At 43.1% G+C, this 19189-nt stretch overlaps 1 protein-coding gene across 1 annotated transcript; it reads left to right on the top strand.

Annotated features, from left to right (window-relative positions):
* Positions 1-264: 264 nt before the first annotated feature.
* On the top strand, positions 265-17302 carry LOC136551289 (F-box/FBD/LRR-repeat protein At1g13570-like). Its single transcript, XM_066542862.1, has 4 exons — positions 265-429; positions 15741-16514; positions 16594-16728; positions 16907-17302. Exons 1-4 carry the CDS (start codon positions 265-267, stop codon positions 17300-17302), a joined length of 1470 nt encoding a protein of 489 aa, XP_066398959.1.
* The last annotated feature ends 1887 nt before the right edge of the window (positions 17303-19189 follow it).

Raw genomic sequence — 19189 nt, 5'->3', positions numbered from 1 at the left:
TATCTAATTATAAAAAATTATTTCATTGTTTGCGCCGACTGTAGTAAATCAATCAATTACATGTATTATAAAAAAATGAAAGATAAATAACAAATTGCTTCCTTGGGCCGCGTCCAGTCGATGGTGGGCTGCCTGGGCCGTTAGTGCGAGTTGACGATTTTGATTGAGGCAGCCTTCGCTGATCGTCGCCCCCTTGTCCTTGTATATATATCGCCGCACTCCCCTGAAACGAACCCTTTTCTCGTCCCTATCCGCCGTCGTTCAATGGCGACGGTTCGTAGACCCAGGTCCAAGAAACCTCGGGTGGCGGCGGAGGGCGGCGCTGGCGTCGAGGGCCATGAACAGCAACCGGAATGCTTGGCCGGCGGCCCCGTCCTCATCAGCGACCTCCCGGACGATATCCGCGGCATCATCTGTAACACCCTAGGCGTTTGGTTTCCACTAATTGCATTTTATCTCATAAACATATGCATCATCTATGTCATCATGTTATTATCATTGAAACATACATATACAACATTCGCATATTCTGTTTGTTTTGTACTTTATTGCTTATGAATGGTGGTAGTGCAACATGTGAATGCAACATGGATTTCTCATACCTTGAAACATGGCAACATGGTAGTAATGTGACAAGTATAAAATAACAACAAAATCACGAAACATGTGAAACATTGCATTGCAACAATTGGGTGAAATGTTTGTTTTGTTGTTTCATCACATGTGATCGTTTGAATTGGTATAACAATTGTGTAAAGTGGTTGATCATGGTCTAATACACCTTAACTACACTTAGGTTAATTGTTTGGACATTGTTCATGTAGATCAAAATGACAAAATTGCCCTTTAGGAGAGGTTTGACTTGAATTGATCCCTAGAGTGGCACTGTTTGACTGATTCAAAAGTCCAACTTAGGGATCTTGCATGGCTGTACACTCTTTACAAAAGTTGTAGCTAATTTATCAAGGAACAAAAGTTGTTTTATGATCATCTCATAAAAATGGCTAGAACATGCTCAAACATGGTCCACAAGTCAGAATTTCATGCTGATTTCACACTTAGAAAATATTCTAAGTCATAACTACATTTTCAGTGGATCAAGCCAACTTTGGCTTGATGTAACTGCTGACCCATGGCGAATTAGGGGATGGTCCTTGAAAAGAAGTTGTAGATGGATGGTAGGCCTACATTTTTCATGTATACTGTTTTTGCAATAGATCGATGGATTAGCTGTGTTGACGCGCCGAATACGTGCTGTCAATCAGGGTCGCCATGGCCGACCGGCTCAGGAGGTGATCGCCGCGTGGCATGCATGCGCTGCCGACGCCACCACGTCGCGCGTCCACGCTCCAGAAGAGGGCCAGTGCCTGCCCGAACGCACCCGCCTGCCCTATTGCTTCCCTCTCGCCTTCTCCGCATGTAGAGCCGAGTCCGTAGCCGCCCTCCATTCTCGACCGAGCGTCGCCGTCGTCGTGCACGCTCGTCGCTGCAAAAACGCGCTGGCCATCTCGCTGCTAGCCTCGCCGTGATCCCCTCTACCTTCTCCACCCCACCATCGATCCAATTGTTCCTTGGTAAGGGCGAAATCGCAGTTTCCTTCCACCGCCACCATGGCTGACCTCACCGGCGTTGTTGCTCCACGCGGCCAGTCGCCACCGTGGCCTTCCCGTCCTATCTCTTTCTCGCGCTAGGTCCTAGGAGCGCTGCTGAAGCTCGTAGGGTCACCCATTCGAGCCGTAGTGCCGTAGCCTCGCCGGAGCCGGCCATGCCGTGGCCGCGCGCCGCCGTGCTTGTCGCCAACCCCGGTAGCTGCCGCAATAGCAGCGATTGAAGACACCGCTAGATGTGCACGGGCAAGGCGACCGTCGTAGTACCGCTGACCTCGCCGGAGGAGCCACCGGCGACGAGCTACGCCGTCGTCTCCTTCTCCTCCCCTGCCTGTCTCTCTATCGCGTGGGACCCGCACGTCAGTCGCTGACGCACGCAGGCGGGAGCCTGGCTGGGCCGCGCCATTGTTGGGCTACGCTTGCGCACGTGTCATGGGCCGCCATTTCTTCGGGCCGGCCCACCAGTAGTTGAATAGGTTTTCTTATTTTGTTTTGTTTTATTATTTCACAGATTTGTGTACATATTCAAAAATATATAGCTCTTAGATGGTAGATCCAAATGATGTGGTTCTAATTTTGTTGAGTTCATGATAATGTCTGGTTTCTACTAAAAATATAATCCATGCCATGTTCTGTTATGAAAATGGGAGTTTCTATTTATCTCTTTTAATCATGCAAGAAATAGGGGTAATTATATCTTTTTCTAGGTAGCTCCAAATGGAATGAAATTTTTATGGTGTACTGCTCATATCATGAATAGCTTGTAGTTAAATTTTCATAAATTTTGGACACTGTTTGTAGGAGATAGAAAATTATCTTGTTTATATGGGTGGATCTTGTGTGAATTTTCATAATTTTTCTATAGATCCAGTGAGTGCTGTTCTTATGCTAGAATGAGGCTAGGGAAAATGAGAAATCTATTGCTTGACACTTTTCAATAGGGTTTCCTAATTATGCTAAAAATAGACATGCCACCTGTTATTTTGGATACAGCAAGTTCTGCTTGCTCAATGGCTTTAAAATTTTTATGGTAGTCTACGTGAAGCATGAGATAGCTAATGTAATTTTTGTAGATTTTTATGAATAGATTTACTATATATTGCTTTAATCACCTAATTAACTAAATAAATTTGAAAAGGATATTAAATAATTTATTTAGAAGTTAGCACTATACTTTCTAGTGTTTCTCTGGTATGTGCAACAAGTTGGTAAACTTGGTTTGGTCAGATTAGGCTTTTGCATCATCATTAAATAATTAAGTTGGTAGCTCTGGCATTTCTGGACAGAATCTAGATTTACTGGAATTCAATTTGGTTAACGTAAGAATCATGCTGTGATGTGTTATAATTGTTTTGTAGAGAATTTCATAAGCTTTCTAGAATGTCCTCATGCAAGTCATTTGGAATTGTAGAACTCTGGTTGTGATTGAATTAAGGGACTACTTGTGTGCATATGAAACTTTAAATGTTGATTTATGTATGCCTTTACTATTTCTAAGTTTGTGGTAATGTTCATAGGTGTTAGGCCTTTAACTGAAGATGAGCATCTTTATCTTAGGTTATGCAAGTTAGGTAAGTTGATCTTGTTCTTTAAGTTAAGTTAGATACATGCTTAAAGTGATTTGAATAGAGCTATTCTACTCAGTAAACGGGTGTCCAGTGATGTTTTCGTTAAACATTTACTGTGATTCATTCATCATGAGCATCATGTCATTCCTTATGCATCCATGATATTTATCTCATGCATCGGCATGCAATAGGTGTACCGGAGGGAGTAACACTGCTGGAATTCGAGGAACCGAGCGAGCAGCAGCAGCCGACACCGAAGGTTCAGGAGGTGCCACCTTTAGGAGAAGTACCAGACGAGGTCGCCGTTGAGTGCCCGGATCACCGTCCTTGCAACTTTGTGAAAGGCAAGCCCTGGAGCATATTAAGCCTCCTAATTTCTGAAATGCAGTTACAGTATTATTGTTACATATATATTGTTCCATTAAGTTTAGGTGTTGGATGCAAACACTTGCTGTATTGGTTATCTGATCCTTGTCCAGATATTGATACCCTGAATCCTATGTAGCTCAGGCTCATGTAGTGCTTAGCCCTGCTTAAACGTGGTAGAAGTCAGGTGATTTCCTGTCATCTACGAGATATAGGAAGATACATATGGCACGGTTGACTATATTTGCTATCGTGGAAAAGAACCAGTCTTAATTTTGAAATGGAGACCGGGCGGAGGCTTGCCGGTTTGCAGTGACTCCGTCTGTGTCGATTAAGGACTAAATCTTGAATCCTTTCCTGTTCATGTTGAATGCATGCCTCTCTCTTAGTTGGCCGGGTCTAGAGACCGACCACGAAGCCGAGTAGCTCACCTCAGGCCGGGAGTCGATAAGTATAAAGTACGCCTCGGAAGGGAGCCGTAGGCGTGAGTCCAAGGGCAGGTGATTTAAAAGTCCTAATCGTCATGGTAGAAGAGTAATCCCTAAGAGCGCTAGCGTTGATCGAACCCGCGAATTTGGTTCATGTGTTGTCCCAAAGGTGACCCACGGCTATCCTTGCAAAGTATGCCAGGGTGAGAGTTAGGAATACCCCCTCAGCTGAGTTGTAATTCAATTCGAGTCGCCGTCTCTCCCGGTTAGTGAGAACTTGACGGGCTTATCTCCAAAGTAGATACACTAAATAACATGATGGTTCAGAAATGATGATATAATGATGACAGCCTTATTATACCTGCTATGGTTAATATTGTTTGCTCCTAATAAGTGAGTGCTCTAGTACATGTGCTAATCTAGTGGACAGGTAAATGATGTTAAGCTTGATGCTAAGTTTAAATTGGTTACTATAATCATAAGCTCTTTTATGCAACTATGTCAAGCTAGCCCACCTCATAAGCCTTGCATGATCCTTGGTGTCTTTTATTTCTGGTTTGACGGGTAAGTCTAGCTGAGTACCTTCTCGTACTCAGGGTTTATCTCCCACCTGTTGTAGATGACCAGTTCTACTTTGGTTGCTGCAAGTACTGCCTTCTCCCAGCTGGGGATGAAGACTAGACCATTGGGCGCGGTCTCTACTAGTTCTCATACCTAATAATGCTTTTGTGGGACATGACTTAGACTTGGCAATGTATTTGAAAACTATAATGATTTGTACTAAACTATGTTGCTTCCGCACACTCAAACTTGGTTTGTAATATGTTATTTGAACTCTGATGGATGTAATTCGAATGCTACTTGTGAAATGTTGTAACGAATGATGTATTGTGTTAAATCACTACGATCTTGGTTTGTATGTCGAGAGTTGGTTGAAATCCTTTGTGATTTCCGGACTACCGGGGTTATGGGAGCTTAAGTACAGGAATTTGATCGCTTCGGTGATTATTTTTGTACTTACGTTCTTATGATTTGGTCGGTTCTGTTACAGCTGGCATCGGAGCAAGATTCGACACTAAACATGTCATTTGTGTATTTAAAACAAAAGTATTTGCGAAAATCCTAAATTAAATACTAAGTATTGCCAGTGGTCATATCCCTTATGCCCAAATAAGGACTCTTAGGTGGCTTATTAAAGTACTAACTTGGGGGTTCCTGCTTGTTCTGTTTCGTCGTCCATACAACGTGCTATTGTATGGATGCCATCCGCTTGGGTGATAATGTATGGATCAAAATACCTCTACGCTCTAGTAAGTGGGAGTTGTGAGAGCATGACCGTCCAACCGTCGGTCTAGGAGAGAGTAGTTGTGGTTGCTCGCATACTTACATGTTCAATCATATATCTATGAGAGTACTTAAATGTGGGTATCTCTGACGGGTAGCTGTGATACTAGAGTATATGCATCAGGGGATGTATGTATGAAAGTATTTAGTTTACTGCTTACTTTTTATGCATTTTGGGAAATTACTAGGCTGAAATGAATTTTTCTGCATGTACACTAACAACGTATCGTTGTAGATCGACTAGCTACCGTATACGAGAGAACGTATGTATGCCATCGTATATTTCATTAGCCTTTAAATTTTTCTAGGTTGTGAGGACGTATGGATCATGCATGCATCATGTTCAAGCATACATGGTATTTCTTGCATTACTCCCTCCTTTAAAATATGATTGTCCCGACTAATTAAATTTCGTATCCCTTAAATGATTCTCCCCTTACATTGCAACTTTTTGCTATAGATGACGCGCATGAAACTCACTGCTCGCAAGTCTGCTAGAGGCAGGGTGCCTCATCACCGGTTAGCTCCTCGTGAGCCCCGTCCTGAGCCTACTGAGGCGGAAAGGCTGAGGACAGAGCTAGCCCGGGTGACTGCTGAGAGGAATGCGGCTTAGCACCATTTGGAGCAAGTAACACAGGAACAGGACCAAGAGACCCTTGAGGTTCAGAGGTTGACAGTTGCTCACCGCAACTGTGAACGTATGTTGATTCACATGATGAACCAATGGAATGAAGCCTGGCATGAAGAGAATGTGTTGAGAGCATGACAGGTGGAGCTAGAGCAGCAGTTGGCAGTTGCTGAAGAGTACAATGACCATCTCCATGAGGAGGTTCACCTGTTACACAATCAACTTCACCCTCTCCTACCACCTGATGATGAGGATGAGATGGGTTCTGGTGTCATCATGGCTGAAGGTGATGATGACATGGAGGTCAATGGACCTGAGGACATTCCACCTGATGAGGAGGAAGATGAGGAGTTAGAGCCTACTAGTGATGAAGATGGAGGAGAGATCTTCGACACTGACTTCGAGGACAATGCATAGTTTAGCTTACTACTTAGCTAATGCACTAGAGCTAGTCTTTTGCTGATCCTCATGCATGAACGAGTAGCTTTATATCAAGTTAATCGTTGGGATGTAATATCGAACCCTATGTTACCCTTAATGTAAGTTTGGAACCTCTATGGCTTTGATGTAACTTATCAAACGTGTTATGCTCCACGTATGTGAGCTTTTGCTGAATTTCATCTTTGTGGTCTATGGATCTCGATTGTTGGTTAAGTTCATCGCATTTATGTGTCAATTGATGCGCTTGATGAGTTGTGTGATTGTGATGAATGATTGTGCCCCTATTGATTATATAAATGTATTCTCTCCAATGGACTCAGTTTGGCATAATTATACAATTCATCTACAAAAATTTCCACATCGTTAGTGCTCATTGGCTATACATTTTGCAGATGGCTTATAACCTTCGTCGCGGTCATAGCATGGGAGATGAGGAACAACCACCTCCTCCACCGCCCACACCAGCTGAGCTAATGCAGACAGTCGTGGAAAGTCAGCGCATGCTAGCTGAGGCTATGCGCCATATGGCTAACCATGAGGATCGCCATGTCCGCCAGGGACCTGAGCCGAACCAGTACAGCAGCTTTAAGGACTTCATCGACACAAAGCCTCCTATCTTTCATGAGGCAGAAGAGCCATTACAAGCTGATGAATGGTTGAGCATGATAGAGCAAAGGTTTGGATTGCTCCGTTTGACAGAAGGCATGAAGGCTTCGTATGCAGGACACCACCTCCAAGGCCCTACAGGCATCTGGTGGACCCATCACAGGACCACCTTCCCTGTAAACATCGAGATAGTTTGGGACCAGTTCCAGACAGCTTTCCAAGGACACTTTATCCCTCCTGGTCTCATGGCCATTAAACATACCGAGTTTATGAAGCTAACCCAAGGCAACAAGAGTCTTAACGAATACCTCCAGGCATTCAACAACCTGGCGAGGTATGCTCCTGAGTTCGTTGATACTAACGCCAAAAGAATAGCTAGTTTCAAGAGGGGACTTTCCCCAACACTGATGAAGTCTATGGGCAACTGCAAGTGTGTCACCTTCAATGAGTTTATCAGTGACACCCTGACTCAGGAGAATAATAATAAGATATATGCTGCTTCTAAGAACCATAAAAGAAACTTTGAGGCTAGTGCTTCTTAGTCTAAGGCTCCAATGGTATCCAAGACACAGTACTGTCCACCCAATACTAATGTCCGGTACCGCCCACCTTAGAAGAAGAATCAAGCTAAAACTAGTTTCCACAAGGGGTACACAATTTCCTTGCCAAAGAATACCTCTGGGTAGGGCAGCTCCAATGCCCCACTAGCTAACAGGCCATGCTGGAACTGTAACCAGCCGGGTCATTGGGCAAATAAGTGTCCCTATCCTTCCAAGCAGAATGCTCAAGGAAATGTCCGTCAGGGGCGTGTTCACTACACGACTATGGAGGAAATTCCTACTGGTGAAGTGGTCATCGCTGGTAAGTTCCTTGTTAATGATCACCCTGCAGTTGTGCTCTTTGATTCGGGTGCTTCACATTCCTTTATGAGTTCTACTTTTGCATCTATGCATAAGATGAATGTGATTACAATTGTCAAGGGTGGTTATTGTATTAGTGCTGCTGGAAATAATATCCTGACTAACCAAGTAGTTAAAGATGTAAAGATTGAGATTGGGGATCGAGAGTTCCTTATGGATCTTGTAGTTCTACCGAGGGTAGAAATCGATGTAATCCTAGGAATGAAGTGGATGAGCGGGAATGGAGTGTTGATCGATACATCAACCCATGTGGTAATGTTGAGGGATCCTGTGGATTAGAAGGGTTTTCTAGTGTAGTTACCTCATGATATCTCTATCCACAATATAGCCAATGCTACCCTAGCCAAAGCCATTGAGGATCTACTGGTTGTCTGTGAGTTTCTAGATGTCTTCCCTAATGACTTGCCTAGATTACCTTCGGACCGTGATGTAGAATTCAAGATAGAACTCATTCCGGGTATGGCTCCTATTTCTCGAAGGCCCTATAGAATGCCGCCCAATGAGTTAGCTGAGTTGAAGAGTCAGCTGAATGAGCTATTGAAGAAAGGTTTGATTTGGCCTAGTTGTTCTCCTTGGGGTTGTCCAGCCATCTTTGTGAAGAAGAAGGATAAATCTTTGTGCATGTGCGTGGATTATCGCCCCCTAAATGCTGTTACTATCAAGAACAAATACCCTCTTCCTCGCATCGATATTCTGTTTGATCAGCTCTCCAAAGCTAAGGTATTCTCCAAGATCGATTTGAGGTCTGGCTACCATCAGATCAAAATTCATCCTGAAGATATACCTAAGACATCTTTCTCTACTCGTTATGGCTTGTTCGAATACCTCGTCATGTCCTTTGGGTTGACAAATGCTCTGACACACTTTATGTACCTGATGAATTCTGTATTCATGCCAAAACTAGACAAATTTGTCGTCATGTTCATTGATGATATCCTTGTATATTCTCAGAATGAAGAAGAGCATGCTGAATATCTGAGAATTGTTTTAACTCGGTTACGTGACAACCAGCTTTATGCTAAGTTCAGCAAGTGCGAATTCTGGTTGAACAAGATACCTTTTCTAGGTCATGTGTTATCTGGTGATGGAATTTCGGTTGACCCTACTAAGGTGCAAGAAGTCCTAGAGTGAAAGGCACCTACTACGGTCACGGAAGTCCGAAGTTTCCTAGGTTTGGCTGGCTACTATCGTCGCTTTATCCCGGATTTCTCAAAAATCGCCAAGCCCATGACTTGACTACTTCAAAAAGATGAGAAGTTTGTGTGGACTCCGAAGTGCGAAGAGACTTTCTACACTTTGCAGACCTTACTAACCTCTGCTCCTATATTGGCACAACCTGACATTGAGAAGCCTTTTGATGTCTACTATGATGCATGTGGCACTGGTTTGGGGTGTGTTCTTATGCAGGAGGGCCAGGTCATTGCTTATGCTTCACGCCAGCTTCGAAAACATGAAGTGAACTATCCTACCCATGACTTAGAGCTAGCCGCGGTTGTTCATGCCCTGAAAATTTGAAGACATTACTTGCTGGGTAATGTGTGCAACATCTATACTGACCATAAAAGCCTCAAGTATATCTTTACTCAACCCGAGTTGAACATGCGTCAACGACGATGGTTAGAATTAATCAAAGACTACAACCTTCAATTTCACTACCATCCTGGTAAGGCAAATGTGGTTGCTGATGCCTTAAGCAGAAAGGCTCATTGCAATTCCTTAGTTAGTGAAGACTTTCATCTGACACATCTCCTTCATCCTGTAGTACTCCACAATATCACTGTGGATTGCTCTCTTAGAAGTCGAATTATCGAACTCCAGAAGACTGATGTGGGTGTGTTTCACATCAAGCGAAAGATGAAAGAGAAAGAGACCAAGCACTTTAGGGTCGATGACAAAGGAATTCTCTGGTTTAATGATAGGCTTGTGGTACCCAAAGACAAAGAACTTAGAAATCAAATTATGGTTGAAGCCCATTCTTCTAAATTGTCCATCCATCCTGGTAGCAGTAAAATGTATCAAGATCTCAAGCTGTATTATTGGTGGACCAAGATGAAGAAAGAAATCGCAGCTTACATGGCAAGGTGTGATAACTGTTGCAAAGTCAAGGCTATTCACATAAGGCCTAGATTATTGTAGCCACTCTCTATTCCTGGCTGGAAGTGGGAAGAAATTAGCATGGATTTCATTGTTGGATTACCCACTACCAAAAAGGGTTGTGATTCCATCTGGGTTATCGTAGATCGTCTAACTAAATCCGCTCACTTTATTCCGGTCAAGTCTACCTATCATCCTCACAATTATGCTGAGATTTACTTTCAACAAGTGGTACGTCTCCATAGTGTACCCAAATCCATTGTTTTTTATAGAGGACCACAATTCACAACTCGCTTTTGGGAGTGCTTACATCAGAATCTTGGCACTCATTTAATCCGTAGTTCTGCTTATCATCCGCAAACATCAGGACAGACTAAGCGTGTTAATCAAATTCTTGAAGACATGCTTAGAGCTTGTCTTATCTCTTGCAAAGGCTCTTGGGAGGACTGGTTACCTCTCGCTGAATTCTCTTATAACAACAGTTATCAAGATAGTATCAAAATGGCTCCTTTTGAAGCTCTTTATGGCAGCAAGTGTAGAACTCCTTTGAACTGGGTGGAATCCAGAGAAAGAAGATTCTATGGTATTGATTTTGTAAAGGAAGCCGAAGAGCAAGTCCAAACTATACAGAAGAATATGACTACCGCTCAGGCTAGACAAAGAGCTATGCTGACAAGAGAAGAAAACCTATTGAGTTTGAAGTAGGTGATCACGTTTATCTGAAGGTATCCCCTATGAAAGGAGTAAAATGTTTTGGAATTAAAAGGAAGCTTGAGCCTCGATATGTTGGACCTTACCGCATTATCGAGAAAAGTGGAAGAGTAGCATATAAGCTCGATCTACCACGTGAGATGGGAGCTATATTCCCGGTATTCCATGTGTCCCAGCTGAAGAAGTGTCTTCGTATTCCCGAGGAAAGAATAGCAACAAGGAAAGTCAACTTGAAATCTGATCTTTCTTATGAGGAAAAGCCCGTGCAAGTCCTGGATACTCAAGAAAGAGTGACTCGTACGTGAGTAGTTAAGTTATACAAGGTAGTTTGGAGTAATCATAGTGAACGGGATGCAACCTGGGAGCGAGAAGATTATTTAAAGGAAAATCATCCAAATTTCTATACTAAATGGTACGCTTTCCAAATCTTGGGATGAGATTTTTCTAAGGGGGAAGGCTGTAACACCCTAGGTGTTTGGCTTCCACTAATTGCATTTCATCTCATAAACATATGCATCATCTATGTCATCATGCCATTATCATTGAAACATACATATGCAACATTCACATATTCTGTTTGTTTCGTACTTTATTGTGTATGAATGGTGGTAGTGCAACATGTGAATGCAACATGGATTTCTCATACCTTGAAACATGGCAACATGGTAGTAATGTGACAAGTATAAAATAACAACAAAGTCACGAAACATGTGAAACATTGCATTGCAACAATTGGGTGAAATGCTTGTTTTGTTGTTTCATCACATGTGATCGTTTGAATTGGTATAACAATTGTGTAAAGTGGTTGATCATGGTCTAATACACCTTAACTACACTTAGGTTAATTGTTTGGACATTGTTCATGTAGATCAAAATGACAAAATTGCCCTTTAGGAGAGGTTTGACTTGAATTGATCCCTAGAGTGGCACTGTTTGACTGATTCAAAAGTCCAACTTAGGGATCTTGCATGGCTATATACTCTTTACAAAAGTTGTAGCTAATTTATCAAGGAACAAAAGTTGTTTTATGATCATCTCATGAAAATGGATAGAACATGCTCAAACATGGCCCACAAGTCAGAATTTCATGCTGATTTCACACTTAGAAAATATTCTAAGTCATAACTACATTTTCAGTGGATCAAGCCAACTTTGGCTTGATGTAACTGTTGAACCATGGCGAATTAGGGGATGGTCCTTGAAAAGAAGTTGTAGATGGATGGTAGGCCTACATTTTTCATGTATACTGTTTTTGCAATAGATCGATGGATTAGCCGTGTTGACGCGCCGAATACGTGCTGTCAGTCATCACCATCGAGCACTGAATCGTGTTATTCAGAAAATGTTTCAGAAAACCGTTAGGGTCGCCATGGCCGACCGGCTCAGGAGGTGATCGCCACGTGGCATCCATGCGCTGCCGACGCCACCACGTCGCGCGTCCGCGCTCCAGAAGAGGGCCAGTGCCTGCCCGAACACACCCGCCTGCCCCATTGCTTCCCTCTCGCCTTCTCCGCGCGCAGAGCCGAGTCTGCAGCCGCCCTCCATTCTCGACCAAGCGTCGCCGTCGTCGTGCATGCTCATCATTGCAAAAACGCGCTAGCCATCTCGCTGCTAGCCTCGCCGTGATCCCATCTACCTTCTCCACCCCACCGTCGATCTAATTGTGCCTTGGTAAGGGCGAAATCGTAGTTTCCTTCCACCACCGCCATGGCTGACCTCGCCGGCGTTGTTGCTCCACGTGGCCAGTCACCACCGTGGTCTTCCCATCCTATCTCTTTCTCACGCTAGGTCCTAGGAGCGCTGCTGAAGCTCGTAGGGTCACCCATTCGAGCCGTAGTGCCGTAGCCTCGCCGGAGCCAGCCATGCCGTGGCCGTGCGCCGCCGTGCTCGTCGCCAACCCCAGTAGCCACGGTAATAGCAGCGATTGAGGACACCGCTAGATGCGCACGGGCAAGGCGACCATCGTAGCACTGCTGACCTCACCGGAGGAGCCACCGGCGACGAGCTACGCCACCGTCTCCTTCTCCTCCCCTGCCTGTCTCTCTATCGCGTGGGACCCGCACATCAGTCGCTGACGCACGCAGGCGGGAGCCTGGCTGGGCCGCGCCGTTGCTGGGCTATGCTTGCGCACGCGTCACGGGCCACCATTTCTTCGGGCCGGCCCACCAGTAGTTGAATAGGTTTTCTTATTTTGTTTTGTTTTATTATTTCACATATTTGTGTACATATTCAAAAATATGTAGCTCTTAGATGGTAGATCCAAATAATGTGGTTCTAATTTTGTTGAGTTCATGATAATGTCTAATTTCTACTAAAAATATAATCCATGCCATGTTCTGTTATGAAAATAGAAGTTTCTATTTATCTCTTTTAATCATGCAAGAAATAGGGGTAATTATATCTTTTTCTAGGTAGCTCCAAATGGCATGAAATTTTTATGGTGTACTGATCATATCATGAATAGCTTGTAGTTAAATGTTCATAAATTTTGGACACTATTTATAGGAGATAGAAAATTATTTTGTTTGCATGGGTGGACCTTGTGTGAATTTTCATAATTTTTCTATAGATCTAGTAAAGGTAAAAATTGGTGAGTGATGTTCTTATGCTAGAATGAGGCAAGAAAAAATGAGAAATCTGTTGCTTGACACTTTTCAATAGGGTTTCCTAATTATGATAAAAATAGACATGCCACCTGTTATTTTGGATACAGCAAGTTCTGCTTACTCAATGGCTTTGAAATTTTTATGGTAGTCTATGTGAAGCATGAGATAGCTACTGTAATTTTTGTAGATTTTTATGAATAGATTTACTTTCTAAATAATTTAAAAAGGATATTAGATGTTAGCACTATACTTTCTAGTGTTCCTCTGGTATGTACAACAAGTTGGTAAACTTGGTTAGGTCAGATTAGGCTTTTGCATCATCATTAAATAATTAAGTTGATAGCTCTGGTATTTCTAGACAGATTCTAGATTTACTGGAATTCGATTTGGTTAATGTAAGAATCATGCTGTGATGTTTACAATTGTTTTATAGAGAATTTCATAAGCTTTTCAGAATGTCCTCATGTAAGTCATTTGGAATTGTAGAATTCTGGTTGTGATTGAATTAAGGGACTACTTGTGTGCATATGAAACGTTAAATGTTGATTTATGTATGCCTTTACTATTTCTAAGTTTGTGGTAATGTTCATAGGTGTTAGACCTTTAACTGAAGATGAGCATCTTTATCTTAGGTTATGCAAGTTAGGTAAGTTGATCTTGTTCTTTAAGTTAAGTTAGATATATGCTTAAAGTGATTTGAATAGAGCTATTCTACTCGGTAAACGGGTGTCCAGTGATGTTTTCGTTAAACATTTACTGTGATTCATTCATCATGAGCATCATGTCATTCCTTATGCATCCATGATATTTATCTCGTGCATCGGCATGCAATAGGTGTACCGGAGAGAGTAACACTGTTGGAATTCGAGAAACCGAGCGAGCAGCAGCAGCCGACATCGGAGGTTTAGGAGGTGCCGCCTTCAGGAGAAGTGCCAGACGAGGTCGCCGTTGAGTGCCCGGATCACCATCCTTGCAACTTTGTGAAAAGCAAGCCCCGGAGCATATTAAGCCTCCTAATTTCTGAAATACAGTTACAGTATTATTGTTACATATATATTGTTGCATTAAGTTTAGGTGTTGGATGCAAACACTTGCTGCATTGGTTATCCGATCCTTGTCCAGATATTGATACCCTGAATCATATGTAGCTCAGGCTCGTGTAGTGCTTAGCCCTGCTTAAACGCGGTAGAAGTCAGGTGATTTCCTGTCACCTACGAGATATAGGAAGATACGTATGGCACGGTTGACTATATTTGCTATCGTAGAAAAGAACCAGTCTTAATTTAAAAATGGAGACCGGACGGAGGCTTGTCAGTTTGCAGTGACTCCGTCTGTGTCGATTAAGGACTGAATCTTGGAGCCTTTCCTGTTCATGTTGAACGAATGCCTCTCTCTTAATTGGCGGGGTCTAGAGACCGACCACGAAGCCGAGTAGCTCACTTCAGGCTGGGAGTCGATAAGTATAAAGTACGCCTCGGAAGGGAGCCGTAGGCGTGAGTCCAAGGGCAGGTGATTTAAAAGTCCTGATCATCCTGGTAGAAGGGTAATCCCTGAGAGCGCTGGCGCTGATCGAACCCGCGAATTTGGTTCATGAGTTGTCCCAAAGGTGACCCACGGCTACCCTTGCAAAGTATGCCAGGGTGAGAGTTAGGAATACCCCCTCAGCTGAGTTGTAATTCGATTCAAGTCGCCGTCTCTCCCGGTTAGTGAGAACTTGACGGGCTTATCTCCAAAGTAGATACACTAAATAACATGATGGTTCGGAAATGATGATATAATGATGACAGCCTTATTATACCTGCTATGGTTAATATTGTTTGCTCCTAATAAGTAAGTGCTCTAGTACATGTGCTAATCTAGTGGACAGGTAAATGATGTTAAGCTTGATGCTAAGTTTAAATTGGTTACTATAATCATAAGCTCTTTTATGCAACTGTGTTAAGCTAGCCCATTTCATAAGCCTTGCATGATCCTTGGTGTCTTTTATTTCTGGTTTGACGGGTAAGTCTAGCTGAGTACCTTCTCGTACTCAGGGTTTATCTTCCACCTGTTGCAGATGACCAGTTCTACTTTGGTTGCTGCAAGTACTGTCTTCTCCCAGCTGGAGATGAAGATTAGACCGTTGGGCGCGGTCTGTACTAGTTCTCGTACCTGATAATGTTTTTGTGGGACATGACTCAGACTTGGTAATGTATTTGAAAACTATAATGTTTTGTACTAAACTATGTTGCTTCCGCACACTCAAATTTGGTTTGTAATATGTTATTTGAACTTTGATGGATGTAATTCGAATGCTACTTGTGAAATATTGTAATGAATGATGTGTTGTGTTGAATCACTACGATCTTAGTTTGTATGTCGAGAGTTGGTTGAAATCCTTTGTGATTTCCGGACTAACGAGATTATAAGAGCTAAGTATAGAAATTTGATCACTTCGATCATCACGGCGCCCGAACGCAAGCCTTCTCCACGCGGTGGCGCCACCTCTGGCGCTCCTCCCCACTCAACCTCTGCGACGGCGACATTCGCGGGTTTGGCTCCTGCTGCGAAATCACGGACGTCGTCTCGCGCGTCTTCTCCGCGCATCGTGGCCCCGTCCGCCGCCTCTCCCTCCGCCGGGCCAGGTACCCCGACCTAGATTCCTGGCTCCGCTCACCCGCGCTCGACAACCTGCAGGAGCTCGAGCTGTGGCGCGAGTTCATTCATCCGGTCCCGATACCGCCGGCCGCGTTCCGGTTGTCATCCTCCCTTCGCTCCCTCGTCCTCAACGACAGTAAGTACGTCAAGTTTCCTGCCAATGACGTGGATAGGATGCACTTTCCCAACCTCAAGCAGCTTACGATCAAGTGCACCATCATCGCGGAGAGCGTGCTCCACACTCTGCTCTCCAAATGCCCTGTGCTTGAGAGCTTGGCACTGAGCGAAAATGTGGGCTATGGTCGCCTCCAGATTAGCTCCCCTACCCTGAGAAGTTTTGGTGTTTCAGATAACCGCCTAGAGCTGTGGGATCCTGAAAGGCTGAAAGAAGTCATTATTGAGGATTCGCCTCTCCTACAAAGGTTCTTCATCCGAGTCCAACATCATTCGGAAAGAGAAGGTCTATCAGTTCGAATATCTGGGGCGCCCAAACTTCAGTTCATGGGGTCGCTCACACATGACATTACAACACTTGAGCTTGGGAGTACTATTTTGAAGGTGCCTGTAGTTTCTAACTTAATGTGTCACCCTCTTATGTTTCACGCTCTTACTGTTTATGCCCAATGATTTAATTCAGGAAACTATGCCTGTGAACTCAACAGCGGTGGTGCGAACAGTGAATGTTTTGGTTTTGCACATGTCCCCTCCTAGTATCGATGATGTTATTGGCCTTATGAAATGTTTTCCCTGCTTGCAGAAGCTATATGTCAAGGTAACGAATGTTTCCCACCAATCTTTTGTATTTTGTTTGCAACTGCTCTCTTCCATTTATATCATCCTGTATATTCTTGTTTCCAACTGCTCTTTTCCATTTATATCATCCTGTAACCTGTTCGATCTGTTTTCATGTTAAGATTTTTTTTTTCTGATTTTTTTAGTTGTGTATTCAGGTATTTCTGAAGGATAGGTCAAAAAGGGTGCAGCATCATAATCCGCTTGATTATCTCGAATGCCTTCATCTCCATCTGAAGAAATTAGTATTGATAAATTATCGAGGGATGAAGAGAGACGTGGAATTTGCCAACTTCTTTCTTTTGAATGCTAAAGTGCTAGAAATGGTGGAATTAAGAACCCAGCGTCCGAGCTGTGATTCTAAATATTTGACTAAGCAGCATACAAAACTGCAGTTGAAGAACAAAGCTTCTTCTAGGGATACTCTTCTCTTCATGTGTATTAGCCTTCGCTACTCGAATGATCTCATGGACATCAGGCATATGCATGATATGAGTATTGTTGATCCCTTTGATCCGTCGCTGTGTAACTGCAGACGTATTCAGGTCCTCTAAGCTGGTGTCCTATGCCTGTTTTCTGTAAACTTCAGATGGCATCTTACATTAAGAAAACCATACTATCCCTGATAAGCTGTATTCTGCTAACCATTAATCTATCGTTGCAGCTACTGCTTAGATATCTGTATCTCGTTATTATGCATGTCTTAATTCCATCCTTTTACGTCTTTTCTTTATCTTTTTACATGAGCATGTCTGGACTACAGTGTCTGCAATCGTACTCTGCTTTTCCTACTGTAAAACATAGAATCCGCTTTTATATTCTGAGCATTCATACCATAGTTTATTGCATTTGATGGATTAGTGGATGAGATTAGGGCTCGTAATAATGCGCTGTTGTTTTTCAGATTGTGCAATCGTGGATTAGACACTGTTTAAGGCTGCTTTTAGGTGCTCAAAAATCATATATTTCTGTAGTAAACTTCAGTACTTTCTTTTGGTCTAAAGATCATGTTTATATCTCTACTACTTTTGGAGACATGACCATTGTTTTGTATTAACGTATTTCTGAAGGATTTGTCAAAAAGGGTGCTGCATCATCATCCACTTGAATATCTGGAATGCCGTGATGTCCATCTTAGTACGAGCTGTGGTTCTAAATATTTGACTAAGCAGCATACAGAAACAAAACTGCTGTTGAACAGAGCTTCTAAAGATGCTCAAGTTCTCATTTCGTGTAACACCTACTTGAATGATTCCATGCACATCAGGCATATGCATGATATGAGCATCGGTGATCCCTTTGATCAGTCGTTATATAGCTGCAGAAGTTGTCAGCTCCTTTATGCTGGTGTCTGCCTGTTTTCTGTTACTTTAGATGGCATCTTACATTCAGAAAACCATGCTATCTCTGCTAAGTTGTATTCTGCTATCCATTTATCTAGCATTCCAGCTACTGTTTAGATATCTGTTATCTGGTTACTTCTCTTTTTTTCTGTTTATATGAGAATGGCTGGACTACAGAGTCTGCAATCGTGCTATTCTTTTCCTACTGTAACACCTAGATTACGCTTTTAAGTGTGATTATCCATACTAGAGTTTATTGAGTTTGATGGATTAGTGACTGGGATCAGGGCTCTAATATCATAATAATGTCTGTTGCTTTTTCAGACTGTGCAGTCGTAAATTAGACACTATTTAGTGCTGCTTTATGTGCCTAAAAATCATATACATTTTATATTTCAGTAGTAAACTTCAGTCTTTTCTTTTGGTCTAAAGATCATCGTTATAGAGGCCGTTCGGCTGGCTGGTTTCAATCTGGCTGGCTGGTTGTGTCTCTCACGAAATCACTATTCACGTCCTACCAGAACAGTATTTTTCTCTCACAACAATCAGCCGGAACAGTATTTTTCAGCCCTGCCGAACAGCCTCATAACCTATCTAGTTTGGGCTTCGTGATGCAACGAGCGTGTTTTCTACCTAAACTCGTCTTCAACTGCCCTGGCACTGCTGTCCTAGCCGCCCTAATCCTTTTTTTTAAGACGGCACCTTGGGGACGAAAAGTCCCCACCTGGATAATTTTCCACCGATACTGGCAAAGCCAGGAATAGAGGGTGCCGAGCACCTATAATACAAGGATGACCCTTGAAGGTCAGAGGAGTATACGATAAGTGAGAGAGTGAAGGATTACAACACTTAACAAAACAACACAACGGCAAAAACAACAAGATTCAGCTACCACCTCAACCTACAGCTGGAGCGAGTGCAAGCAATACTTCCTAACTTGTGCCACCACCAAGACAGGCTCTGAGGAGCTCTAAACCACATGCATCTATAAGGTATTGAGTGAGGTCTGATAGACGACAACCATGGAGCTATAAGGCAGTGGATCAAAGCCAACAGGCGACAGCCGTGAGTTATATCGCCTATGAGTGTATCTGAGGC

The sequence above is a fragment of the Miscanthus floridulus genome, chromosome 4 (genome assembly GCF_019320115.1).
Source record: "Miscanthus floridulus cultivar M001 chromosome 4, ASM1932011v1, whole genome shotgun sequence".
In the NCBI taxonomy this organism is placed as follows: domain Eukaryota; kingdom Viridiplantae; phylum Streptophyta; class Magnoliopsida; order Poales; family Poaceae; genus Miscanthus; species Miscanthus floridulus.
This window is presented reverse-complemented; position numbering and strand designations above follow the sequence as displayed.